At 36.8% G+C, this 19,217-nt stretch overlaps 1 protein-coding gene across 9 annotated transcripts in view; it reads left to right on the plus strand.

Annotated features, from left to right (window-relative positions):
- The window catches only part of CCDC102B (coiled-coil domain containing 102B), a 318,630-nt gene that overhangs the window by 266,870 nt on the left and 32,543 nt on the right, over positions 1-19,217 (plus strand). For all 9 annotated transcript variants that reach the window (XM_074355387.1, XM_074355386.1, XM_074355385.1 and 6 more), the window contains one exon: positions 11,367-11,537. In XM_074355387.1, coding sequence (XP_074211488.1) covers positions 11,367-11,537 — 171 coding nt within the window. The remainder of the gene's footprint in view (positions 1-11,366; positions 11,538-19,217) is intronic.

Raw genomic sequence — 19,217 nt, forward strand, 5'->3', positions numbered from 1 at the left:
GCAAACTGCTGTGTAAGTACCACTTCAGATATGGTCACGGGCATCACCTAACTGCTCCCCCAAGATCTCATGCCAATTTACATCCCAGTAGTGTGCATCCACACTGGTTATTCTATTTTAAATAACATTTTATAGATATTTTATATCTACCTACATATAAATATATTGACAGGTATTTAAAATATTTTATGTGTATATATAGTTTAAATATAATTTCCTATAGATATTTAGGTAGTCTCTGAAATAATTTATAAAGGATTATATAGGAGCAAAATTATCTATTCCTCTAAGGTTTGGTAAAACCTAACTAAAAATGTTTCCTGAGACTTGCTTAACATTTTAGCTGTCATTAAATAGTTCATTCTAATTTTTCAATTTTTCTCAGTTCAATTTTTGATAAAGTATATTTTCCTAAAAATTGGCCATTTGTTTTATGTCTTCATATTAATTAGCATAATGTACTTCATAATGCTCTCAAATCATTTATCAATATTTACATCCATTCCTGACATCATTTATTCTTTCGTCTCATTTATTCAAATTAATAGTGTTTTACCCAATATCTGTGTAATTTTCAAAATAACTTTTTTGTCTGTTTATTCACCTTATCATTGTCCTTTATTATTTTTATAGTTTCCAGTTTTAATCTATTGTTTCATTGTCTCAGGTTTCATGATTTCTAATTTAATTCATTTATTTTCAGTCTTCATTTCATTCACTAAATATATCCAATGCTCTACGTTGGCCTCTAAACCCTGAATCCTAAAGAGTGTATATAGAATTTTTATTGTAACCTTCATTGTGATTTCCTTTAAGGCATATAAATTTCCAAATAATTAAAAAAATTTTTTTAATGAATTCTAACTTTAATTACTTTGTTACTGTAAAGTGTCATCTACAATTTGTTGAAATTTATTGAGATGGAAGTTTGTTGGAATTTGTTGAGACTTCCTTTGTGACTATATTGACAATTTTGTAGATATTCAATGAACTGAAATACAGTTTAAAAAGAATATATTCCCTTTTTATTGGTTAAGTTTTGGAGATATATGGACATATCCCCACATCTATACATATATTTTATAGTAGATCAGACTTTACAAATTGCCGTTCAGATCTCCCATATATTTACTATTTAATTTGGTTGTTTTTTGACAGAGACTGGTAGGTGCATATAGAACCTGTTTCCCCTGCTTCCTGGGCACAGAGGTGGTTTGAATCCCCCAGTCACCTTCACTTTAGGTGACCATGTGCCCGAGTTGTGGCCAAAGGAATGTGGGTGAGAGAGACCTGCTCTTCAGGCCTGGTACTGTGGGCTTGTAAAATGTTACTGTAGTGTGTGTATCAAGTAGACAGTGGGGTATGTAAGTCTGGACCTAAGTAACTGTCTCTTAACCCTTCTATCCTAGTTACAATTTCTTCACAGCCTTTACTGTGTAACTTAATTATGATCTATTAGATAATTTCCTCCTCAGCAGTACCTAAACTTCTATTTAATTTATCCATTGACTTTTTAATTTCTAAAACTTAACTTGGCTTTTCAGCAAGTTCTACTTGATTATTTTTTGAATCTGCCTCTTCTGTTCTCACCGTTTACTGTTATTTTACTATAATTAAAAGACCTTTTGTCTTTTAATGATATTATAATGGTTTTATAGCATCTTCAGATTGGTGTAGCTCTTGAGATGCTAATTTTGCTACTGTGTTTATTTACTCCTCCTCACATTAAATCAGTACTTCTTAAGATGTAAAGCTGTTTTTGAGTGAGTTTTCCTGTCGGATTGATTTTTCTGGGAACCTATGTACCCTGGGCTTTTGGGTCACTGGGCATTTGTTCTGCATACCTAACGGTTTCACTCGGCAATTAGGTAGATTTTCCAGTTTAGTGGTTACTTTAGCTCCTCCATATCAGCGCTCACCCTAATTTTTCAGGTTTTTTTTTTTTTTTAATGAAAGTCATTTGTCTATACTCTGTTGTGGGTAAAAGCAAGCTTGGTTTTTCACTTGGGCTTAATATTATATCTCCCGTACTAACATGAGCATTAAAATCCAACCAATAAATGTTAGGGTTTATATCTTGGTCCTATTCATTGCTGTCTCAGGTTGTAACGTCCTTTCTACGTGTTGGTAGCAACATGGTGTTGGTTAATTTTCCCATGTAATTGAAATTATTAGTATAATAAATCTTATTACATTTAAAATGTCTATTAGACACCCAAATGTAGATATCAAGTAGGTAGTCAGGTATATGAGTCTAGAGTTGGCATTCAGTATTTTATATATTATAATAAAATCATAATCCTTATAGAATAGAGAACACTGTTGAGAGTTAAAGGTAGATAAAGGCAGAGAGGGGAGCAATGTGTTTGGCTATCTGGAAGCCATCAGTGACCCTGACATGAGCGGCTTCTCTGGAATCATGTGATGAAGTAATAATGGAAAGCATTAAATAGTTGGTGATGGAGAAGTAGGGAAAACCACCACAGAAATTTCTTTTAGAAAGTTTTGCTTTGAAGGGGAGTAGCGATATAGGTTATGTCTTGAATTGGCCAAAACATCACGTCTCACTGTAGTATTTACTACTGAAAAAAAATCCCTGTATACATGGACCCACGCTGTCCAAACCCATGTGAATCAAGAATCAACTGTATTTCATTCTTCTGATCAATGTTTTCCTTTACCTTCCATGCCCCTATCACACCATTAAAACAAAAAATTAGAATTTGTCTCTTGATACCAGGATTTTAAGACCTTTACCCAGTCTGCCCATAACTATATTACTTGTTCTCTTCCATTTCCTCCATACTTAATGCTGTTTTTTTTCACTCTATTGAAAGCTCTCCTACATGCCTGTAATACCTCCCTCCCTCCAGTATGTCTACTTCATGTCATCTTGTATTCATTTCTGTCTTCCAGCCTTTCGCCTTCTAATGGAAGCCTATCCATAAAAAATATGTGTTAAGAATATACCCCACCCAAGCATCTATCTCAACATATTTTCCATGAAGACAGTATTTTAGATCAAATTCACTCTAGAACCTGCCAAAATAATTCATATGTAACAATAAAAGAATACTATTATGATTTCATAATTTAGTAGGAATTCAATGATGTATGGTGATTTAAATGATACACAAAGGACATAATTCAATCAATATAATTGTTCATTTCATTTGTTATCTGAAAAATCATAATTCAGTTTTTCTACCCAAAAACATATTTCAAAAATGTTATTTATATTTTGGACACTGGAAAAGAATAACTATTTAAAGTAATTGTAAACAGTCATGGACTTCAAAATTTCTTTTTAGGTAATTCCAAAATTAGGACAACTGAGAACAGATAGGCAAAATTTAAGAGTAAGTTTAGTTTAAAAAGCAAAAAATAATCAGTACTTTAGACAATAACATTAAATTATATACTGGAAAATTGTAAAAGTGATCAGCCTCAGAATAATTGTTTGATAAATATGGTGCTTGAAAATAGGCCAATATGTTTGTCATTCTACTATCATTTACTGAGTTCCAGTCCTTAATTCACTTCTTTCAAACAACTGGTTCCATGTTGACTTGCTTCACACTCTCTGAAGAAACCTCTTCCCTTTCCCATGCAGTGTGCAGTCTAGCCTGCATACGGTCTAGAATCATAGACACATGTTTGCTTCAGCAATCAATGACATGTTATAAATATATCCATTTATTCATACATTCAATGATCATTTATTGAGCACCTTCAATGTTCCAGGCACTATTTTACACATTTCACATGATCAATGAACTATACAGTTAAAAGAAAAAGACAAAAAAAAAAAAAAAAAAGCCTTTATGGTATATCAGAAAGACAAAGAAAAATCTTTTTTTTGGAGAAAAAGTCAATTTAAAAGTGATTACCACTCAAACTAAAGACCAGTAACCTTTGGTGTAGTAAACTAAAATTGTCAATGAATTAATCAAAACAATTTTTTTTAGCATGTTAAATATAATTGTACTAGCCTATTAGTAAGGATAGACTACTATAACCAACTCCCAAACTCTGCAGCTGACACAAGTTTATTTTTTGCTTATTTCTTGATCCAGTGCAGCCAGGAGGCTCTCCTTAGTGTTTCTTCTCCATGTGGTGACTCAGAGATTTATACTTTTCAGCTTGTAGCTTCCTCTTGTAGTCCTTCCTTACAGGCACTGGGATAAGGAAATGGGACAACACGGAAGTTCCCATAGAACGTCTGCTTGCTAGGTCTAGAAAAGATATAATCCAGGTCTTCCTACCTTCCATTGGCCAGACTTCAGTCTCCGTGTCCTGTTGAAAGGCAAGGCTAACAGAACTACTCCTGTTTTACTAATCTGATGTCAATACTAATTCATGTCCAATTCTGTACTTTTTCAAGGTGTTCTTTGTTAGGCTAGCTCATAGTTTTTCTGCAATATTCTGCTTGTTTTCCAAAAGACATTCTTCGTCAGTTCATTTCTTGTATTTATATTTTAGTAAAGTGTTTCTATCCTTAATAATTCATTCCTGCAATTTTCCTCAGATAGCGTTGGTATGCTTCACCCAACAGCTTGATTTGAATGCTTGTTATATAGAGGAGGTATCTGTATATATCTTTTTGTAGATAAATTGAGATCTTTTCTGCTAATAACAGCTTTGACTATTTCTCTAAATTTCATACTGTATTTTCATTATGATTCCAAAATTTTACAATAATAGCTCTAGTTTTCTATTGACCTGACAACCAGTTAGGTTAATTTTTACATTTCCACATGACTGTAAATTGTTTTGACTCTGCACATATAGGTACATGAAATATTTATTGAGTACTTAGTAGGAAAAAAGAATCTTAAGTAAATGCACAAACAGGTAAAAAATTTCAACATTCAATAAGGGCTATGAAGGAAATGAACAGGTATATGAAAAGATAATTAAAAATAATACTATGAATCATTATTCACATGTGGGTAATCAAGAAAGCATGTCAGAGGAAATCATATTTAAACTAGGACCCGAATGATAATTAGGAATCAGATGAGTGTAGAGTTGTGAAAAGCCCTTTGTAGGCAAAAGGAAAAGCACGTCTGAATACTGAGACAGGAAAGGATTTGATGAATTTAAAGAACTGTAGAAAGATGAATTCCTGAAAAATATCCTGTCTGAGTTCTTTCATCAAGATTATGTGAATGGAAGATCCTTCCTCTGCCTAAAACAGAGATGGATTTTGCCTTGCCTCGCACATATTAGTTTAGCTGGGCTTACAATTCTAGGTTACTCAGCAACTGAAGACATCACTGTATTTAATAAGGTTTCTTGTTTCTTCTTGTTTCTGTTAGCTCACTTCTTTATATGTTTTCATTTCCCACAATCTATGCTTTAATAATCTTTCTTAGCCTTTATTGTTTCTCATATGTTTACAATATGTCTGACTTTGAATATATTTTTATAGTTTTATGTATCCTCAATATTTTGTGTATTGCTTTTATCATTTTTTCCCTATAGCATAGCATTGAGAGGTTGCCTTATCAACAAAAATGCAAACCCCCACCCCTTGGAGAATACTGCTTTTATCCCTGCTCCTTCCCCTCCGACTTCCTTCTCTGCAAGATGCAGCAGATAATTTGTGATTGTAACACATCAAGCTTAAGGATAAAGACCACATACGAGCTAAGGGTAACAGAGCAGATTGATGAAAAGAGCCCAGTCCCTGGTGGCATTTGCTGAGACGATCTATTTCCTCTGGATTACTGACACCTTAACTGATTACTGCATTTGATAAAAGCTAACTAACTAAATAACTAACCTATTCTCGCCAGTTCCTGTCTATTGTTATGTTAAATTAACGTGTCAGAAATGACTTACCCATACTGTGTCGTTTAAAGGTTACAATTCTGTGGAATTGCTATTATGTGTATTTTAATGGATGAGGAAAATGAGACTTAGAAAGAAGTTCATGTTAGTGAAGCTTTTTTATATTTTCTAAAAACTTAAATATTAGTGGGAAAACTGACATTATTGACTGTAAGACATTAGTGGGTCAAGTTGAACAAACCTTCTTTGGTCAGTTGCTTAGTTGTCTAAGCACTGAATAAAAAACACAAATGGCATTTAATAAACAAAAACTCCCACATTTGATTTTCAGTCTGTGGGCTTCAGCTTACCATACTCACTTCACACCTATTTAAGCATTATCTCTTCCTATTCTGTCCTCTGAATTAAAGATGAGAATTCCTATCTCTTGACATAAATATGTATGTAAACAGCCATACCTCAAACAGCATGGCAAGGTTGAACTCACTACCTTTTCTCAAAATACCTCTTTGAAGACTGTTTTTGCCTGAGCTATTTTAAGCAACTTCCTCCTAATCTTATAGGAAAGAAATTCAATTTTGACACCTTTACCCCAAACTAACCAACATATTTGTGAAACTTTCCTTGAAAAACATCTCTAATATTTTTCCATTGCTGTTTACCTACATCTTCCTACTCCAGTTGACTGTTTTATAATTTCTCACCTTGACCACTGCAATATGTATTTTTTCTTCCACTTTTATTGAGATATAATGGATATACAACATTGTATAAGGTTAAGGCATGCAGCATAATGATGTGAATCACAGACCTCATAAAATGATTACCACAATAAATTTAGACATCCATGATCTCATACAGATACAAAATTAAAGAAATAGAAAAATTGTTTTATCTGATATTACAACCCCAGCTTGTTTTAGGTTCCATGAGCATGAAATACCTTTTTAATCCCCTCACGTTCAGTCTGTGTGTGTCTCTAGATTTGAAGCGAGTCTCTTATAGGCAGGATACGTCGTGGGGCTTGTTTCTGTATCCATTCAGCCACTCTGTCTTTTGATTGGGGCCATTTAGCCAGTTATTGATAGGTATATATTTATTGTCATTTTGTTCACCTCAACCGCTCATCAGATTTATCTTTGAAACCCTGGTGTGACTATTTTATTCTTTCTCAAAAATCTGACACTCTCCTGCTTATGGGATAACTCTCAAGTGCCTTAGCATGACAATTAATTCTTATAATTTGTGTTCAAAAATTGCTTTCCACAAACTCAAGTATATTCATTAATCACTTAGGAATTATATATATATATATATACACACACACATACACGCACACATATACACACAATATAAATGCCACAAGGTAGTCACAATGTTGTGGCTTTGTGCCCTTTTTATGTTACTTTCTCAGTAAAGTTTCCATCATCTATTTTCCATCCACGGCATTTCTGCTATTTAATTTTGTGGGCTAGACCTCCCCAAGTGATAGCCGTGGGACACTGGAAGTTGCCATTTGTGCTACTGGGAAGCAGATTCTGAGGCAGGTATCAACATGCAGGGTGTTCATTACAGACTGCAACACCTGTGGGAGAGGGACCAGCAGCACAGGGCAGAGGGAGAGGTAGGACTGCTGAGCAGCGATGACAGCTGTGCCTCTGGGTACCTGTGAGGCTGGGGTGGCTCTCTGGGGCCGTCCTGCAGTGCAGTAAGAAGAGCAGTCCTCGTACTTCTAAAATGACCCGGCTGCCTCACAGAGGGGCTGTGGACTCAGGAAGGAGGCTGTTTACAGCCTGGGGGAGAGGGTTGTGACCAGACATTTCTAGCAGCTGGTGGAATACATCCTCCCTCCTGAAGGAGGATCTGGAGGGCACAGGGCTGCATCCCCTCAACCAGATTGTCCCCTGCTTATCATCCACCCTCATGAGTTACTCCCTATCGTGTTAACTCATTTGATTATTTTTTAGTACTTGCCACAGTAGGAAAACTTGCTTGTTTGATAGTCTTCAACCTGTTACCTCTACTGGAGTCTAACCTCTGTACGTTTAAAGATTGTGTCTTGTTTACTTTTATGTATAGCATGTACAGCCCTGTCACTGGCACATGGCAGACTTTCAGCAAATGCTTATTGAATGGATGACTAATAACATGTCATCTCTATAGCTGGCACTAAAATTACTCTAAAGATATTGAATAAACCCTTTAAAGTTGCTACTTAAGGTCACCAGAATACTCATTTTAAAGCTCTTATACATTCCTTTGCTTTCTGCATTTCTTGAGGTCAGAACTGATGATATAAATATATATTGACATTTATCCTAATAAATAAACAGGTAGTACAGGATATTTTAATAATGTGCTTAATCTGGATGAGACTGAGTTCTTTAATGTATTCAAGTAGACAGATCTGATTGTAATAACCATCCAATGTGTCTGAGTCAACTTTGGAGAAGAGAAAATCTGCCCCTCACAGCTGGAGTCTAACGAGGCCATCAACAGACCATGAGCAAGTTATTTCCAATATTCTAAGTGCTTCTCTCCATTAAATAGAGTTGAATCATATATTGTGAATTTTAGGTTCTCTCCCATATCAATACACTATTGTTATGCAGGTTTGAAATTACAGATGCGGAAATTTCTAATTTTATACAGATTTTTAAAAATTGAACAAACAGAAATAACACATATAATAATACTTTTAAATTTCCTCTATGTCATTTTGTTTTTCCTTCAAAGAGATACATATAAACTTACTTGATTCATTTTTACCAGCCTTTCGTTCCGTCATTTCAAATTGTAAGAAAGTGTATTTTAGTTCTGTCAGCTTGGCACAAGCAAAATCAGTTACGCTTCAATACTTGATGTATCAGCTACAATATTAATTCTAGGTGGAAAGCAATATCCTTACTTATAAAAGCGTAAACTAATGCATGAGTTCATGAGCCACATACAAAATTTAAAACCTGCTCTCAGTTCATTTACATCACTAAAAAACAGAGTTGATCTATTTGAGGAACTAACATTAGCCTACCAAAAATATCTGTTCGTTTATTTTCTATACCAAGACCCAATGTTATTATTCGTATCGACTTATAAAAAGGTTGTGAAGTCTCTTTACTGTTCAGTTGAATAGCTTTAGATTTATAGAGGATTACACACTAACAAATAATCTTTAGTACTATTTATTTATACATATGTTTAATTTATATTCAGATTTTTCTCTGCCAAAGTAAAATACAAATATATCACATAGTTTCATGTATTTCACCATTAAAAATATACTAGAATAAACTTGCTCTAAAAGTCCATATGGATCTTTATTATCTACTTAATTCTCTTCTCAAATGCAGATTTTAACTCTTTAAATGAACATCCATTTGGATGCCTTCCAACAGGAGGTCTGTAACTAAGCTACAGGGGAAATTGAATTTCAGATGAAAACATTAAAGATATGCATGGGATTACGTTTTGTGATCCTAAGTGCCTTTATTCTCTACTGTAACATGTATTCAAAGAAAAGTATGCGTGTGTTGGGGAGGCTTGATCTCATCACAAGAATAACAACAACAAAAATGAGTGTATGGTAGCAAAGGCCATAGCTTTGAGAGTTAAAGAAGAGATCCATCTCTCTCCAGGAAGTAAAATAGGGGTGTTGATGAATTAATGGATTAATATGTCAAACAACTTGTGAAGTCTTAGAAGTCGAGGCCTGATAACAAGATTGAAGCCATGGGATATTGTTTTGATAAAATGAAAAGAGCAGGAGTACCTTACAGCTAGGTTGGCCATAATCAATTTGCATAACGTCTGAGACTGAATGGGGAAAAGACAAGAGAGAGAGAAAGTATGTGAAGCATTTAGTGAGGGTAGATACTTGGCTAATATTAAGCCCTTTCACCCTAACCTGTTTTTTAAAAAATCTTTATTAATGAAATAACTTTTTTCTCCTAAAGTGAAATGCAGTTTTCATCTTTTTAGAATAGAAAGTAAAAGGTATCCTATGAATATAATTAAACTATGTTTGGCTATAGATAAAATTTGATGTATTTTCTTGTAACGAAATGTGCCCAGCCCAGGTCTGCCAAGCTCAGCTGTAAGCAGGAGTCCCCTGTTGGCCCAGACGGTTGTACCTCCAGGCGCACATCTTCCTTGTGTATTTTTAAGTGCAAAAAAAAATTTAGACCACCTCCTCCCACCCAAGAAGACTTCTCACATGTCATTGTTCGGTTAGATTACAACTACGTTCCTAAAACAATCACTGGCAAGAGTAAAGCTCACTATGATTGGCATATGCGAGTGGTCCTCAAACTTCACCACGAATCATAAGCATCTGAAGGGCTTGTTAAACCCAAGGTTGCTGGGCCCAGCCCCTGAGCTTCTGAATCAGTAGGTCTTGGATGGAGTTCCCAGGCGATGCTGATGGTGCATGCTTGGGGACCACTCGCAGAGAATAGAATTTTACTAACACATACCTACTTCCTGGGCCTGAAAATAAGGTGACCTTCCCTGAGCAAAAGACCAAGCAGTTGAGCACGAACGTTAGGGTCTCTCCCAGTATTTCTCAATGATTTGTGGCTTTATTTTTTTACATTAAATCTGATTCTTTTCTTATTGTTGCTGTTAGTAATAGTAGTAGTATGAGAAGGGAGTAAAATCTCATCTCCAATTGTCTACCTAGTTTTCCCCCAAAATTTTAACTATGTGTTTTTAACTAGTGCCATTTTCTGTGATTTTTTTATACATAAAGTATTATGACAGTATTTTTCAGGAAATTAAAGAAATATCCTTAGACTTTCTTAAAGCATTAGAACATTATGAGGAAATAGAGGTTTTCTTTTTCCTTCATAGTTTTAATAAATATATTTTCGACAATGATAGTATTGTTAATTTTGCACAGCAAATTTTAACTAAAAATGAGAAGCGATGTTAATTATAATCTGAGGCCAATTAATGTAACCTGTTAATTCGTATCTTGTGTGGTGGTGGTTATAACAAGATAGATTGGAGATCCAGTCCCTTCATGGTGCAGTCACTCTGTTTTTTTGACAGGATGGGCTCCTTATTTGGGTCTCCTGGTCAGACTCCTGTGGTTTCAGAAGGGGGTCACTTCACAGCCTAAAACCTTTCTTCTTAGAAAAATAATTAAAAGTAGATAGCCTGCTTCACTTTTAGTTCTTATGCTGATTTCACAGATAAACAATTCTTCTTGCAATTCTTTTTATTTTACTTTATTCTCCATTTATGGATCTGAGGTTTCCTTTTTTGGAAAGCATACATAAAAACTCAATTTGCATAACATGAAAAATGGGTCATTCCCTCAAGCACATAAAGAGTCACGTTGTGTTTCAGCCATTTTAGCCACACGCAAATGCATCTTCCACTCAGAGTGACGTGCTTCCACTTTTATGTTATATAATTATTTAACTGCAGAAGTGTAGAGTTCCAGAAGAAGAGATGTCTCCTCTGAATTCTTCCTAAGACGCTTTTCTAGTTTGTCAGAAGAAGTTGCCATTCTTCTGACTTTATCAGAGTAAATTATAAATAACGAAATCCCTGTTTTCTTTTGAAAGGAACTGTTGGACCTTCAACACGCCTACCATGAGCTAAGCAGACAGCACCAGGCAAAAACAGCAGACCTGGCCCATGCACACCACCTCATGGGGCAAAGTGAGGCCGAAGTCAGGAAACTGAGACTTCGCGTGGAAGAACTGAAACAGGGGCTCCACCAAACAGAAGACAAGGTACCGTATCAACAGAGCATGTGTTGGATAGATTCAGAGTCACCTTTAGGAGCACAGATAGAGAGTTTTCTTGTTTTATTATCATATGGCGTTCGTTGAGATTAAAATCTTCACATTTTAAAAACTAAAATCAATAAAAACCTAAGTGTAAGGGAAGAGGAAAACATTACATAGACAACGCACTCATCTTTGCGGGGCTGAGAGTGCATTTTTAAAGTTGTTCTCTAAAGCTCCAAATACGTTTCTGCTTGGTCCTGTGAGTGTGTGTGTGGGAGGGGGCGTGGTATAATTAAAATTTGGTGTTTTAAGCTTTACTCCTGTATAGTGGAGAAACATGATATATGTTGTGACACATACTCTCCTCAGGGCTCTCTGGTGTTAGGAGTGCAGGCATCTTGTTTGTGGGGTGAGGTCAACTTGCTAATGGTCTATGGCATGCTTAAGAGGTTTCTGGAAGGTCGAAGTCTGGGTGTGATGCCTTGTCGGCGCACCTGCCACAGGGAGGTATGATTCAGCTGCAGTTACCAACAACAGAGATTTTTCTTGAAAGAAACAGAGCCTCAAACGTCACCGTGATAGCGACAGTCACCCCATGCGCAGCAGTTACTTCCGATCGTGTTCCAGGCACCACATCTGCTCCTGTTGGACAACTTTTGAGGCAAAAGTAATTAGTTCCTTGGCTAGAAAGACTGTTTCCAGATAATGCCAAACAGTCAGAAATTTAAAAAAGAAAACAGAACTGTTTTTCCCAGGGGTAATTCAATAACAGGACATATTCCACATTTTAAGATTTAATTTTCGTCAAAACCTTTCCAGTCAAGCAAACCAGATTTTCTTATCTAATAACATCACGTGAAAATAGAGTCACTTGACCAGTGAGGCTCAGGCATTGTCCCCTAATAGTATTAGCGCTGACGTGTCTGTTAATGGAGACACAGGTGCACTTTTTAATGATGTTCACGTGCAGTGAGGCTGGGCTGTGGAAGTGTAAGTCAGAAAAGCAATAAGGTAGGAAGGCTCGAGAGGACGGTTCTGGGTTTTTATTTTATAACCATTATTCCTGTGAACAGTTTTGATATGTAAGTATTTGTTGGAGGCGGTGGTAAGTAAACCTCTGTGGTTGCCAACACAGGCTTGGGAAGGAAAATTGTGATATTATGCAGGGTTCCAGGACTAATGAGGTATCAGATCCCAAAGATCTGACTCAGCCATGTAATCATGCATTTAAGAATGGCCGTGGTCTATTATGCTACTGCCCCTCCCTGCAGGAGAAGCATCCTTCCCCCATCATCGTCGTCAGCGTTGGCACGTGTGCCGATGGCTTCGCCACAGCCTGCTGAGCAGACACCACGTGCGCCACTTACCATCAGGCATCTGGGGCTTTGGGAGGGCTCGGCCGCCCCTTTTCCCATGTTCCTTTTCTGCCCCGTCTCATGTCGGGACACCAGCAGGTCCAATACAGACTTTATTCTCTCAGCATGGATTCTGTAGTGAAAAGGGTATGGAGCAGAGCCTTTGCTGACTCAAATGGATCCATGTGGGTGAAAAAAAAACAACTATTTCTTGTGGTATTTGTTCGTTGCTATAGGAAAACTTAGCTAAACTGATTGGTACGGTTATTCAAACAAAACAACATTTTAAAATTATATGAAATTACATTGGCTCCAGTGCCAGAAGCAGGTGGTAAGAAGACTTACTGGAGCTTAGAATGGGGGCCGCCCATTGTAATGGAGTGTTGAGAAGTTTAGTACATTATTTCCTGTAACACCTTGGAAAGCTGATGTGCAGAATGAGCTTGTGGTTTTTAGGAGGTGTGTAGCTAGTATTTCTTGTTTGCTATCGGTGCATCTGACAAGGGCTTAAAAGAAAGATAAACTCAGAAAAGACTTGTGTTTTCAAAGAAATACATAAGGTAACACAGAAATTTAAGCAGTTCTGTAACTTCCAGGGTCTGGTTTTCATTTGCAAATGGTAATACATAAAACTGAGGATGCTTTGAACATAAACATCAATTAAGGTGGAGCTTTTAGGCAAGGATCAAATCAGTGGTGTGGCCACCAAGTCTGTTGTTAAAAACTCTTAATTAGGGTCATTTTCTATAAATCCTTGAGGCTGAACAAAATGGCACAGGGAGAAGAGAATGAGATTTTGTCACAAATTCAAGATAGCTGCAAGTAGCTCAGACGATGGACTATCTTACGGAATATAATAAAAATCGGACCACCTAGAGAACAAAGCCAAGGACCATAGAAAACTGCAGATTAGGCCACTATTCTCAGGCAGCAGAACTCGGGCCAAATAAAGGAGCATTGTCCAGGAACAGAATAGGAGCCCCTTGCAACACCTGCCAAGTTAGAGTTCATAAATATTTTCTATTTCTCTCTTCTATATGGAAGTTTTTTATCGCACTTTTCTTATTCTAGTTTCACTGTAGCACACTGAGTGTCTATTGGGGGGTTTGTAGATTACTTGCCTTTTGAGTACATAGATTTCCATTGAGCAAGAGAAGACATACTGAGCTCTGATGTCGGTATTATCATGAGATCTTTGAGACCTAGGCTGTGACTGGAAATTTGCTTGGGTAATTTGTTATGGGGAAAGGGTGAAAAATTTTGAATGAAGGGAGAAAAACAAGCAGTTTGTGACCAGGAGGATGGGCTGTGTTATATTGCGTGTGAGAGTATGAATGAGTGAGGGAGTGTGTGTGTCACTGAAGTCAGGTTCAGCTGCTCACCGCTCATAAAAGCCGGCCATCAAGAGGCAAGTGTCTGTAGAAAGGAACGGTGCTTCAGTCAGAAAAGCTGGCAATCTGTGGATTTTTAAAGCTTAAAAATAGGTGCATTGAAGTATATGTACAACACACAAAATATTTTAATGTTCTGTACCTCTATATCCAATCAGTTGATCATAAGACAAGATTGGGCCAAAGCATTATCAACTCATATGGGTATTATAATCTGGATTGTAGCTGTCAGTTTTCAGTTTTTCTCAGATTCAAGGTCATTACTCTTTTTTGGTGGCTAGGAATGCAAATATCCCTCATGGAAATAAGGTTTTGCATTAGATAGCAGTCAACATGATAATCTCACCTATCATTGAGAAGCAAAGAAAATGCTATCAGTTTCATGGCTGAGCTTTTTAATAGTAGCAAATTCTTCAAATTGCAATTAGTTGAAATTACGGTTTAATTGGAAATGTCAAATACAAAATTTCTAACTCCCATAAGCCAACAGATTTTAAATAAATGAAAATGAGATATTAATCCTCTATACTGTAGAGAGAAATAGATATTTGGGGGCTCCTAAGAGAAAACTCAGGTCTGATTAGAGAAATGAGCAAGTTAAAAAAAAATTTTTGTTAAGTTGCTTTTCTTTAAGCAAATTTACCATAAAAAATCTAACTTGATGTATATTTTTTAGAAGTTAAACATTCTTTTCTCATCATTTCATTGACGTCTTTTCTGTGAGTATGTATTAGAGTATATGATGGCAAAATTTTATTGAGACTGTTACCGTAGTGCAGAACCAATTACATGTATATCCACATTAAAATGCCAAAATAACTGACCCACTTTAATAGATACAGTAGGAACAGTCTAATGAATAATGTAATAATGCAGTAAGCAAAGTGGGTAGAGACGGATGTGGACTGAAACTCACAAGCTGATGCCTCCAGTACCTAAGAAGCGAGGAGCATAATCTACTAAGACACAGGGTGCTCCACACTATACAGCTAGTCTCAGGAAGACTAAAGACAGAATGAGACATGGTTTGCCAAAGAATATTTTAAATTTTATAAAGCAATTATCATATCGCATAAAGAAGAAAAAATAAATTGAAAAAATTAACTATCACTCACCATTGTATCATGTGGCTTAGTACATTGACTTTAAATTCCTAGGCAATTTTGTGCAGAATAGCAGTCAGTATTTGCAAATAATACATTCTGCTTTATCAGTTTCCATAGTCAGTTTTCAGGCTGATATGTACTTTTCATAGTTGGTATTTCAAGATGTGGTGTATCTCCTTGGATATAAATTTCTTTATCTGCTTGGATATAAATTTATTTTTCTTCCCCAACTTAACTCTACTTTGACTTTGTTGTACAGTTGGCCCTTGAGCAACGTGGGTTTGAACGTGGGATGGCACAAGTTCACTGATACAAATATATTTTTCGATAGCAAATATTACCGTCGTAGACAGTCCATGGTTGTTTGAGTCTGCAGATAGGGAAGGCCGACTGTAAGTTAGTTATAGGCTGATTAACCCCCAAGTTGTTCAATGGTCTTCTGTAGAGACCTTTTTTGCCCAGTGGGGAAAAAAAAGTTTTCTAAGTGGAATTATTTGGTTAAAGGATATGAATATAATATGGTATATACAGAATTACCAATTTTCTATTCTTTGCAATGATAGGTCAAATCATGGAAATGTTGACTCATGATAAATGCAAAATCTTAACTGCATCTTAACTGATGTGAAAGTAAGTTAAAACTCAAATGATTTGTTTATAAAGCTGAGCTTAAATCACTCAGTTTGCTGGGCTGTTAATCGGATTTACTTTCAATTTCAGTCTCTTCCCTTTTGTTAAACTATTTTTGTTGTGTGGTACAACGGGATGGCCGGTTGGTGAGCCAGTGACACACGGGCTGGTAAAAGAATTTACCAGAGATTAAGTATAAGAATAGAAAGGTGTTTATCAGGGTGCACTGCCATAGACAACAGGGGCCACCAGGCGAGGGGTGCCTGCATGAGCTCCGAGGGCCGGTTGTTGGGGTGTTTCATCAGGTAGGATCGGCTTGTCGGCAAGTCTCTGGTTGCTTGTAGGTGAGGTCAGAGGTTTAGGGTCTGTGAAGGGCGGTGGGGTTTGACTCTGATAAAGGTAGGCATTACCTGCAGCTATTGGTTTGTCAGAGGAAACACACCCAGTAAAGAATGAACTTTATCTGAGAGGGATCACAGGCAGACATCTAAGAGCCCAGAAGTGGGGGCCAGACTTTGAAGGACGACAGTGGGCCCAACTGGTTTCCCTTAGTGTAACTCAATACCTACTCTTGTTTCTCTATTTCAATTTTCATAATAGCTTCTATTAATAAGAGGACTTTGAAAATATTCAGTGTTTGTGTTAAAAGATATAAATCAGAGGTCAAGTAGTTTCTAGGTCTTTGATGCCTGTAATTCGCAAACGAAGCAGCAGATGATGGGTTCGCGTATAATAATTGACAAATAAAAGTTCTAAGGTAAGGAAAGGAAGAACCACCAAACTGAGGTGACATTCATGTTTTCAGTAACTCATGGATTTCTTCACTGAACTAAGATTGATTGATCTAAGCGCTCAGTACAATTCTACATCGAATACAGAGATGGATAAAATACATTCCCAACATAAGGGTCAAAGTCTAATTCGATGATTTTTCTCACTTGTCTGCACCATAGAAATGCTTTGGAAGATTTTAAAAATACTAATATCCAAGCCTCGTTTCCAGTAGTCCAATCAGGTGTTAGCGGTGGGGCCGGTGCACGAGTATTTCTAAAAAGCTTCCCAAATGCTTCTAATGTCTAGTGAAATACAGAACCACTGGTCTCATGAGAAAAGGCTGCCACCACTGAGACTCACAATCATAATTCTGGCCCCACTGAACACATGTATTCATGATAACAGATTTTATCAGCAGGGTGTAAATAAAATGGCTTGCTACAGAAGTGAGCCTCTCACTCCGCTGTACCCTGTATCTGTAGCATGGTAATGTGCAAAGCTAATTGATACTGTCTTCTTGTTTTGAGGAAAATTCAAAAGATGAAGAGTTACTTAAACAGATGGAAAGAATAAGATACGATTGAGCCGTGTAACTTCACACTAAAAGCGCTAGTGTTTTGCTAAATGCATTGGCGGTGTGGCTTTACACTTAGCAATTATCACCTTAGCTAATTCTGTCCTCACATTTTAATGCTTCTGGTGTCAAAAAGGTGAATATTTTAAAAAGTCTGGTATCATCAGCAATAATGAATGTGAGAGACACTTTGTTTAAACCTACAGAACATGAATTATCCAAATTAACAGCTGATTTTTAAACAAGCCTTTATTTTGGAAGGACACAGAAATCCTTTCCTAGCCCTAAATACAATTTGGTAAAATCTCAATTTACACCTTGCTAATTTTAAGACTGTGAGAAGAGCGATAGACTGAAATTCACATTTATCTATGAAAAAGATGTGGTAAGTGTTTCAGGTTAAGGTTAAAAATAAATAAGAAGCCAGGTTCACCTGGGGACACCAGACCCAGGATCTGAATTGCACTGTAAAAGCCAGCCCAGTTCATTTAATATGTATTACTTCCTAACCTCTATGTTAGAGGTTATATGTGAGAATATATTTGAGTTCTTCCCAAGAAGAGGTTTTTAGTATGGCAGGGGATATTCAAACAGGTGTATTTAGTTAAATGTAGCAAAATAAATGTCAAGATGGTGGTATTCACAGGGTGCAGCAGAAACAATTTGCCATGTTTCTTTTCCTTCCAGTGCTTAAGGGCTAGTTGTAATTACGTATTTAAAAAAAAAAAATTGTTGTCTGACACCCCGACTGGAGTGCACAGTTAGGACCAGCCCAGTCTGTGCCAGCATTCAGTAGAGCTGTCTCAGATGCCCCTGAACAGAAGAGGTGATAGCAGGACACCGTGAGCAGAAGTCCAGCAACCTGGTCTCCGTACTCAGCTAATCTAAATCCCCCTAACAATTCTGTCCCACTTTCCGTGGATGACTTGAAGGGCACCATTTCCTGCAATCAGTTATCATGATCTTGTTCTTCCTTTACCAACCACCTACATTGTTTCTGGTGGGGTTCAGGGCAGGTTTAGAGCATGCTCCATTGTTAGTTTTTCCTCTCTCAACTCTAGGCAACATTTTTAGACCACCATCCTTTAACTTTTACATATGTATTTTTTCTTTTGAATGATATCTAATCGTTTAATCCCTCTCCTCATCAGTTCTCTTTCCACTCATTTATGCTCTGAAAAGTGGAAGTGATATAAACCTCAGGAAAAAAACTGGCAATAGGCAACTCAGCAAAGAATATTTCTTCTTTTCCTCCTTGGTGTTCTGGTGCTGAGTTGAGTTAATCGCACTTGTTTGCTGGCACCGTTCATCCTTCATGCAAATCCCTTCTCCTTATTTCTCTATTCCCTTTTACACTGACATCCCACTCCCATCCCCCTCTCTCCAAGTGCAGCCGTTTGAAGGAGATCTTTGGTTCAAATGTGTTTTTGCACATTATGGTCTCTGTTTTATGTGTACATGTTTAATTACATGTTTTCATTTCTGTTAACCCTGTACCTGGTCCACATCCCAGGGAGATTCTCACACAGAATAAGGGGACAGGTACAGGGTATCAGATGCAGGATTATTCCTGGGGGCTGAGAGGTGGCCGCGTCTGGGCCTTTGGTGATGGGGAGGCTGGATGGATCCCATCTAAGGATGTGCACCGTGGGTTACTGTACAGACTTCGAAACACATCAGAATGCCGAGGGATCTTAAAAATCATGCTGAGTGAAAAAAGATACAGATGCAGGACATACTTTAAGTAATATGTTTCTGATCTGTAAACATGACTCAGCAGTGTTAGAAAAGGCAAGTGAAAAATATAAACTCAATCTAGTTTATGAATATTTGACACAATGTCTGGTAGAGTG

This window comes from Camelus bactrianus, chromosome 30 (assembly GCF_048773025.1).
Source record: "Camelus bactrianus isolate YW-2024 breed Bactrian camel chromosome 30, ASM4877302v1, whole genome shotgun sequence".
Taxonomy (NCBI): Eukaryota; Metazoa; Chordata; class Mammalia; order Artiodactyla; family Camelidae; genus Camelus; species Camelus bactrianus.